Consider the following 10,051-nt stretch of genomic DNA (forward strand, 5'->3'; position numbering starts at 1 on the left):
ATTGCTTGCGCATGATGGAAAGCCACATTGTCCCAGGTAATTACAAAGGTCCTCATGTTTTCACCCTCCAGATCCTGCTCTGGAACCAGGCGCTGGTGGAGATCATTGAGAAAGGCAAGGATGCGCTCAGTATTATAGGGTCCAACCTAACATCTGTGAAGGAGTAATCCTGCATTTGCAATTGCTGCACACATGGTAATGTTTGCCCCTCTCTGTCCTGGCACATCAACTGTGGCCCTTTTTCCAATTACATTTCGTCCACGTCGACGCCTTTTGGCCAGATTGAATCCTGCCTCATCTATGTAAATGAATTCATGAGGGGCCTGGTTGGCCTCCAATTACAAAACTCTCTGAAACAAAGTTTATGTAAATCATGTCATTACTGTAATCCATACTGTACTGTAACCTATTACTGTGTAGGTTACCTACTTGCAAAGTGCAAAGCTTATAGAACTGGACATTGAATTGAATATACACTATACCTGGACATATTGTCGTCGTAGCTCCTTGACTCTCTCACTGTTCCTCTCAAAGGGAACAGTGTAGAGCTGCTTCATCCGCACTCTGTGTTTGGACAATGTCCGCGTAATGGTTGTGAGGCTGATGCTATCGGTCCTCCACAATTCTAGTCTGAATTTCACGCAGTTTTATTGCATTGTTTGCAACAACTATTTCTACAATGGCAAGCTCTTGATCATTATTGAGGAGCTTTCCTCTTCCCCCAGAGGGTGGAAGACGTTGCATTCTTTAGAGGGACAAAAAAAATTAACATATGCATTACTGTATGACCTTATTGACATGTCAAGTGAGAATAGAAACAATCCATGTAAAATGCAATACTTAGCTGTTGGTTTGTTGAAAGATGCGTATAACGGAAGCAACCGTTGACCGCCTCAAATTGGGCTGCACTCTTTCACCAGCCTCTCTTAGTGAAAGACCGTGGTTGATTACATGGTCAATGATAGTGGCACGAATTTCATCACTGACTACTGTTCTTGGAGCCCTTGGAATGCCACCACCACGCATTCTTACACCTCTACCTTGCCCTCTCCTTGGGCCTGCTCCTCTCCCTGGTCCTGCTCCTCTCACTGCTCCTGCATCTCTCCTTGCTCCTGTACCTCTCACTGGGCCTGCTCTTCTCCCTGGGCCCCTTGCTCTTACTCTTCCTCGTCCAGACATTACAGTGTTTGTCTTTTTCTGTTTCTGTTTCCAAACACATCACTCCTCAAAGTCCTCCTTTTATATATGTGTCAATGTAATAGAAGAAAAAAACCCTGCCACTAAGCCAGACTGGAATCAGCTGTGGTTGGCCCAATTTACCCAACATAAATCAGCTGTGTGTCAATTATTTAAATGTTTGTTTATTATCAGCCAAGATATATTGTTTTCGAACTGATATCATTGCAGAAACAGAGGTTTTTATACTGTATCTAAGGTTTGGAATATTGTTTTTGCTATTGTGGGATGGTGTGTGTTAACATTCGTAAATACTACAAAAATAATCCATAATTTTGTTGGGAAGTATAGCTTGTCTGTTAAGAAGATTTAAGCATTGTGGAAATGTGTTCACTGACTGCGTATTGTGTGAAAACGACATGAAATGTGTGAATGGTATGGCCACAAAAGACCGAGGCTGTGCTAACTGTGTTTAGAGTTTTGAAAATGTGACAACTGATTGGACAAACGCTTGTTAGCGACTGAAAAAAACTGTAAGTAGGCATGGGGTCTGAGATACAGGTTGATGGTTTAAATAAATTGAATTTAGTTGGTGAAGACAGACGGGAGAAAAGAAGTGACAATATATACCAGGCTTTACAGTTGTTTCTGATGTTTACAAAGATTGTCATACTAGTATTTATAAATGACAACTTGTCACATTTTTCTATATGGATGTGTATTTTTGCTTAAATGGTGGTTAAGTATTCTGGACACCAAGTAGACAACTAGATTCAGTTAATTGAGGTTTAGCTTCTTCTAAATCCTCTGTTAGCGTCTCTTTGATATAGTTTGTTTTGTAACCAGCAACAATGAAATCTTATGTTCACAGCTTTAATACAAAATATTTTAAAACATACAAATTTACAGACACAAAATAGCTTACATCAGTCCTTCCATCTACATTCCACGATCAGTGTAATCTGACAACAATGAAATAGTAATATTCAAAGAAATTGTTAAGAAAGTTATATTTGTCGATAATCCCAGTCATACCTCTTGAACAATGTGTAATAACGACGATTATTTGGGGCACAAACAGAAAACCAGAGGCCATCTGAACAATGGGTAATCTATATTCATTAGGACTCTTAACTCCTATCCCATCATTGCCTGGTGCAGCAGATTATGATAATGGCGATGTTAAAGATAATGATTGTAATGATGAAAACAGAGTTGATGGTGTTCCCCTTCCTTTTTTTTCAAGAAGTCATGGTGAGTTGTATTTCAGCTTACTGTTGAGAAAAGACAGAGAGACGGGTTAGTTTACACGCCTGGACCACAGTTCACTCACATAAACTGAAAATACCTGGTGTCTGTGTCTCTGAACAAGACATTAGTCTAAGTGCACTTGACTGTGACCAGTAAGTCAAATAAAATTCTCCCTACATGGATGGTTTATGAAAGCATCATTATGTCAGCATGTTAAACCCACAACAAAGAAATGGCGACTATTTAAGTTTTCTGTTCTGCCTGCAGTAAAGTAAGCAGACCACTATGTTCATTTGCATTTTTGAGGGTTTTACTTGTGAGGATGATCCATAGAAAAGAACAGGCTCTACTTTTTAAATTAAATCTCACTGAAGTCCTTTAGGGTGTAACTAGCCAGGAGCAAGAGTGCAGTTTGCCCTTTTCTTTCAGTCTAATGTTACTTTATTTGATGACACAGTGAGCAATATAAATGAATACAGTACCAATACGCCTGAAAGTAAACAGCAAACCTTCATATAAGTCTGATCTGAAAGAAAAGTACAGAGGAAAGTACGTGTGAAACTGAACTCCAAACCACAGCGATTCAGTTAGAAACTAAAATCTTGTAATAGGCAGCTGAACAGAGAGAGCTTCCTCTATGGTCACCAGCACAGACATGCATCAGTTTAGAACAAGACACAGTTGTGGTTTTAGCAGGGCTTCTATACAGGACCACAGAAGCGTTGCTTAGCAAGGCAATCTCTTGCTGTGAGGCCACAGTAGAAACGCGTATCAACTCTGACCAGGAGGGGTGGTTCTTGGGCTTAAGCCCTTAAAGTGAACTGTGGTGAACTACTTATTCAACCTCCACATGATGTAGTCACTTTTGCAAATGCTTTGACACATTTATGCAAATTATTATGTACAATTGTCTGCTGTTTTACCTACATTATTAATTGCTTATGTCATGTTAATCACAATATATTACACTGGTTCTCTGTTGAATAATCTTAACCCCCATAACATCTAGGCATAAGTCACTTCATGCAAAATGGTTGAACACGTTGTCATAATCTGTTAAGCATATTTCCTATTTGTCTTTTTTTTGAATTGTTGAAGATATTCATTGTGATGTAGATGAGAATCTTTTGCCCAACAGACAATAATGTCAGTAAGGGGTATTTCCCATATTTACATTTGTAGTTTTGCTTTTTTCCTGTCCAATTTCTTGCAATGTATAACTTTGTACTGTTGAAATTGATAAATGCCACACAGAAAAAGTGCAGCCTTATGCGTTTTCAATAATTCATCAAAACCTTAGCCATAGTTTACATAAGATAATACTTATAAAGTACAGTGTTATATTGACAACATAGTTTAAGATTTTGACTATCTTGTTTGACACAAGGAATTGTTATTCTGATGACATGTTCACTGACATAAATATGCCTCTACTTTTGACTGATACATAAAGGATTTTTAGCTTATGGCCTTTTGTGATGCTGTTTGCACGATCTGATTCGAGAAATGCAAGTACTTTTTTGCAAACGTTAAGGTTGATTCAAGAAATGTAAAGAGTGTGTGTGTTTGTGGGGGTTAAACCCGTATGTGCGCCGTAGCTGGCTGGTGGTAGCCACATGGTGTTGTTTTTAAGTAGGCCGCTTTTCTTTCTTATTCACCAATATGTCTTGCGTCTCTGTCAAAGAGGAATGTGGTGGATTTGGGAGGTTACTGTACTGACTGAATACCCGAAAAAGTCTCACTTCCCCTGCACTCAGTTGTTTGTAGTGACATTTCAGGATTTTGACAATGACAACACTGGCCATGCTCCTTATAATTTTCTTTTTGACTTCTGTACTTTGCAAATACAATGGTCTAGGTGACACAGCTGCAGCTGCAGCAGCAGCGCTTGTCTGTGTTGGAGAGAAGTACATAAAGAGAACTGTTCAATTTAATATGTTAATATGAAAAGAAACTGATTTAAGGTTAGGTATTTACTTCATATAATCTTATCAGTTGTTAAACCATGCACAATAAGGAAACAAGGCACACAAATGTGCCAATATGGGGTTCCCTTCTAGACACGAACACAGTGCGTGTGTGAGCATGTGCTTCGGAACTGTGGAGCCCAAGGGCCCATCATATTAGCCTGCACTGGGGCCTGTTGTTACTTCCTTATGCTACTGTGTTGAAACATCATCCATCCATCCATCGTCAACCGCTTATCCTGCGTACAGGGTCGCGGGGGCTGGAGTCAATCCCAGCTGACATTGGGTGAAAGGCGGGGTACACCCTGGACAGGTCGCCTGTCCATTGAAGGGATACACATTGACAAACAACCACTCACACTCACATTCATCAATTCATCATCAATCTAAGGACAATTTTGGAGACATCAATTAACCTAGCCTGCATGTCTCTGGATGGTGGGAGGAAGCCGGAGCACCCGGAGAGAACATGCAAACTCCACATAGAAAGGCCGGGGAAACCAGGATTTGAACGCACGACCTTCTTGCTGTGAGGCGACAGTGCTAACCACTTTTGTGCTTCAAATAATTCTACTTTTTAGGGTATATGCATTGAGCCCTGGTACCTTCTACACCCCTTCAGTGTCTGTATGAGATGCGCAGGAAGTCCACGTGGGATGGATGTATGGATGGATGTGTCTAACAAACAAAGGAGTTTCACCCCAGAGAACAGGGTTCATATCCTGTGGGTAACCAAAAGTCAGCGTTGGCTTATTTAAAGTTTTAAGAGACGTGATTCACGTTGCAGGTTGCAGAGGAGCTGATGCGAATGATGTGTAGCCATGTGCATCATAAAAGCTGTTTGGTTGATCCAACTTCCTGTCAGGAGGCATGCTTAAAACAAAAAAGACAAACGGTGCTGAACCCTTCAGTCTGCTCTGGCCTCACCTCCTTGCCGGAGCAGGTCCCACAGAGACATCCAAACAGTCCATTAACCATCTGGATGAGACAGAGGACAAGCTCTATGCATGCTGCCACTAGCAGTGTGGAGAAGAGTCCCACATTGAATTCAACCACATTCTTCGGAACTTGACACCATTTCCACATTTCCTTGTCAGTCAGGTAGCTCCCATTACTGGAAAGGATGGCAATAAGTAGTGTTGTCAAACATCACAGAGACAAATTTAAAATATTATTTAATGAATATACAATGAAAATATAAAACATCCATAAAGACTTGCTGTACCTGTTGGCGAAGGGTGTCCCCCATTTTGGAATGAGGTTGTTTTCATTGCTCCAGAAGCACGTTGGCCCATTAGCAAGGCCCAGGGCCGCAACGCTCAGACTGTACACGGCCCCCGCCACACCAACTGCTGCAAAACCAATGGACAGAAACATCTGCATGGAGCACACGCAGTGGAGTCAGTATAAAGAGCGACAAAGAGCATGAGCAGTGCAGGAAGTAACAGATAAAACCATGACACTGACACTGACATTTGACATTTTCTTACCAGAATTTAGCTTGACAATACATTTTTGGTTATAGGGCTTGTTTGAATTTTTTATAGAGCAGCTGGTTTATTCATTAAGACAGGAACTACTGGTTTCCATTTACTTCACTACAGTATGAATTTCAAAATGCAGGGACCAGGCGTCAACGGTAAATTCAATAATATTTTTTTCCAAACCCTGGCATCATATAGTGTATATAGCCTTCAGATATTCAATAGGTCATCTTAGCTACAGCGGCATGGCTGGCGCAATCCCTAACAGCAGGTAACAGGTGCACTATCGTATGATATTGTTTGACTGTGAAGCAGCCTTAATTAGAACACAATCCATCATTCATATGATCAGGTTGGATCACTTCAAGTTCTTTATTGTCGCATTACAAGACATAGAATGAATGTGAGGAGAAGCTGCGCAGTGCTTTTTTTTATACAACCACTAGAGGACGCCAGAGTCAGATTGACGTTACTGAAATAATTAAAACCTGTGCAAATTTGTGTCTGGAAATTTACGCTTTTAAGAATACAAATGTGTTTTAAATATGCACATGTTAAGAAATTACACTTTAAAGAGAAAAGTTGCTTGAGAGACCACAGTATTTCAGCTACATCTAGAAGATACTATCTCAATATGATGGTGATAATATGAGTCCATAGATAAGATAAGATAAGATATACTTTACTGTCCCCAAAGGGAAATTTGTTTTGGACTTTTGGATAGCTTGGTGGTCAAACTAGTTTCCCCTTGCTGATGCACTGTACACAAACACTGTAATGCCTACATGCTTGAGTGTATTCTGCAGAACTGCTTCGTCCAAAATGTGCTTTCCATAGTAACAAGAGAACAGCAACATTTAATTTACGGGGTGGCAATGGAATAGTGGATAAGACACAAACCTTTGGCGTGGAAGATCTGCGTACCCACTGTGTGTTACCAATGTGTCACTGAGTGAGACACTTAACCCCTAGTTGCTCCAAAGACATTGACCTCTCACATATATAGCAATTGTAAGTCGCTTTGGTTAAATGCGTCAGCTAAATGAAAAAATGTAATTTAGACAGTGCCCATAAACTGTACACACTTACCCCACAACGGTTGGCACAGCAGTTCTTAGCACTGGTCAGATGAATGTGGATGGCAGGAATTAGGACCTGACAGCAGACAGAAAAAGGAAGAGGAAAAAGACAAGAAAACAGAGAAACAAGGACATCATCAGAGTTATTTTCTCCGACTCGACAAAACTTGTCCAGAGCCACAGATGACATTGATGCCAGGGACCTTTGTTGCATGTCATCCCCTCACACTGTCTCTTCACTGTTTCCTGTGCCCATCTCAACTGTAATCTCTCTAAAAAGGCAAATATGATCAAGACATGTTTTCCTTACAAGAAACCTTTGTTGTGGTTAAGTGAATAATGACTGTTCAGAAACACAGGAAGCAGCATGACATTGTTATGTCACCATAAAACCTCTCAGAGAGGTTGGGGTGGAAAGAAAACACTCATATTGTTTCCTCAATGTTCATATGGGTTTTATGGGTCCTTTTGAAAAGCAATGACAAACAAGGTGTTTTGTTATGTGAATTTGGCCATATGTGCACATCACAAATTACAGTATATAGACATATCTGTAAAGCAGTCAAAGGTTGAACCAAAAACTTATAGCAAGGTGACAGTGAGAGGGGTATAACATGACAGAAGTGAATATAATGCTAATGAGAGAGAGAATACAACACAGATTACTACATTAGACCAGGGCTGGACTGGGACAAAAAATCATCCCTGGCACTTTTGGCTGAGGCGGCCCACCAAAATCGGTCGGACACCCCTCACCAATACACCATCATTCCATTTAGGGGGTCAAATTAGGGGTGTGAAGAAACACGGAGACGTGATATTGCACAAGTTTGTTGTCCACGACTACAAGACATTAAATAATTTTAATAGACCTACTATTTAGAAAAAATGTGAAACATGTTATAGGGGGTCCTCCCCCAGAAGATTTTTAGCATTAAACACTTAATTTGCTGCATTCTGGAGACATTTTCTGCACCAATTTCTGTTGGAAAAGTCTGTATTCTTATAAAGGGAAGCACAAAATTCAGGTGGCAATTCAGAACATAGAAAGATAACAAAATATAAATCAGCAATCAGTAGCTTATTATTATTTTTTGCTTAAGTTACTTTTTTTGGACAACACGGAGGTTTCTTCTGTATTTACACTGCATTGCAGGTTTTCTTAAGTGCAAATACACCTTTCTCATAGCATTTTCATTTGTTAATTAACATTTCTTGCTGCAACCTATATTTCAGAACATTTTTAACAAAAGCTTTCAAAAAGTGGTGGCTACATGTCCCACAGTGTAAATGATCCTCCCTCCCTACAGGTTGAGCTACTCCATGCTTACCACTTCACCTCCACTCTCCTCCTGCTCTCTCTGTCCCTCGGCCCTGTCACTTTGTCACTCTGTTTCGCTATAGATAACTATAGTATACTCAGTACTAGTATAGATAACTGTTGTTGTGATTTGGCGCTATATAAATAAAATTGAATTGAATTGAATTAATTAACACAGGCCTCCTCCTCTGCCTGGCAGTGGGCACCACAGCTCTTTTACTCCTTCAAGTGTCTGTGCCTGCACTATGCAGGGTACTGTTGAAGCTACTGCAGCCAAACATATAGGTTATTTTCGCGCATTTGGCGGCCTCCGTCTACACAAGAAACAGAGAGCAGAGTGGGGTGGAGTAGTAAGAGATGTGATTGGGCCAGCCAATGTCAGTATAGAAAATTACCCAATGGGCCGCTGTCCATGCTTTAAAGGCTGATCGTTGGTCCGTTTTTTAAAAACAGTTATATAAATAAATAATTTACGTTACACCGGCCCCAAAGGTGCGTCGGCCCACCGGACATTTGCCCGGTATGCCAGATTACCAGTCCAGCCCTGCATTAGACTAGACTCTAGTGAAGTGAAGTGAAGTAAAGTCAACTAAACTTAAATGGACTGAAATAAACCACTAACTACTAACCCACTGAATTAAATATAACTGCAAACTTAATCCCACTAGCAAGGCTCTGTTTTGAACAGTTTAAACCTCTTTGGAAGCCTTGATATTATTTGCACTGAATGTAATCTTATCAAATCTACTCACCATGATTCCGCCGCCTATCAGGCCTCCCATATATTTGACCTCCTGAGTGATTTGTTCATTTCCTTCCTCATCTTCGGCTGCAAATTTTGTATTAAAATCAGGGAAGAAGAGCATGATGTTGCAGATGATTGACACTGGAGCCAAGACGTAAAGAGGGACGGCAACAAACTTAGAACATGCTCCTGTACACATGATGCCGGCAGATGGAAGGAAAAACTGCTAAAAATTCAAAACGCTGAAAATGTCTCAAACCCCAAGTACTCCGCCAACGTCAATATTCAGACTCTTACAGATCGGTCAAACCTATTCTTCTGACACGCTTGCAAAAAGAAAAGATGATAAAATGCTAAAATTTGATAATTGTTAGCTATCACACTACATGCATCAAATGTCAGAGAAAGGGAATTGAAGAACTGTTTAAATATATTTGAAGTTTTAGTGGGTGGAGGGTATAAAGGTGGAGCCACAGGAGATAAGGACATGCAGCCTGATTATCAACCCCATTACAATCCAGGCTTTATGTCATGGGTGTGTGCTGTGTGCATTTGTTTCCATGAAAGTCATCAAAACCATTTGTTTGTAGTCCACAGTTTAAAATTTTTTTTGTGAGCATAACACTTCTGATTAAGCACTGAATAGCAAATAACAGAATGGACAACTGACTGCTGGTTTTTTATAACATTGTTACAAATCTGAGGAATTTTTCCTTTAACTGTTTTTTTCATTTTGAGTTTTGTTATTATATTATTAATCAACAGACGTTGGGATTGGGGTTATATGAAAATATCTTGGCTAATGGTGTGTTGAGATTGAACGCAAGACACGTTTTGCAATATTACACAGTTTGTGGAAGAAGGTGGGCACAAACACACAAATTTGATCTCGGTGGTGAGACATCTGTTTGAGTGAATAGTGATTCGGTTCGGTGTGCTATTGGCTAAATTCTTATCCCAAAGCTAAAACGTACAGTACAGAAATAAGGAAAAGGAGATAAACTGGAGCCAAATCTGAGCTGTCACAC

The 10,051-nt window shown here is 40.2% G+C and overlaps 1 protein-coding gene across 1 annotated transcript; it reads right to left on the reverse strand.

The window, feature by feature from the left end:
• Window positions 1-2,033: 2,033 nt before the first annotated feature.
• LOC119911502 (transmembrane 4 L6 family member 5-like) lies at window positions 2,034-9,394 on the reverse strand. Its single transcript, XM_038730398.1, has 5 exons — window positions 9,031-9,394; window positions 6,968-7,033; window positions 5,620-5,771; window positions 5,322-5,508; window positions 2,034-2,450 (listed from the first exon to the last, which is right to left on the reverse strand). The coding sequence occupies exons 1-5, from the start codon at window positions 9,220-9,222 to the stop codon at window positions 2,448-2,450; spliced, it is 600 nt and encodes a 199-aa protein (XP_038586326.1). The 5' UTR covers window positions 9,223-9,394; the 3' UTR covers window positions 2,034-2,447.
• Window positions 9,395-10,051: the final 657 nt, after the last annotated feature.

Source organism: Micropterus salmoides, unplaced genomic scaffold (assembly GCF_014851395.1).
Source record: "Micropterus salmoides isolate LMB-PRFRI ecotype aquatic unplaced genomic scaffold, ASM1485139v1 Ms_hic_scaffold_2, whole genome shotgun sequence".
NCBI lineage: Eukaryota > Metazoa > Chordata > Actinopteri > Centrarchiformes > Centrarchidae > Micropterus > Micropterus salmoides.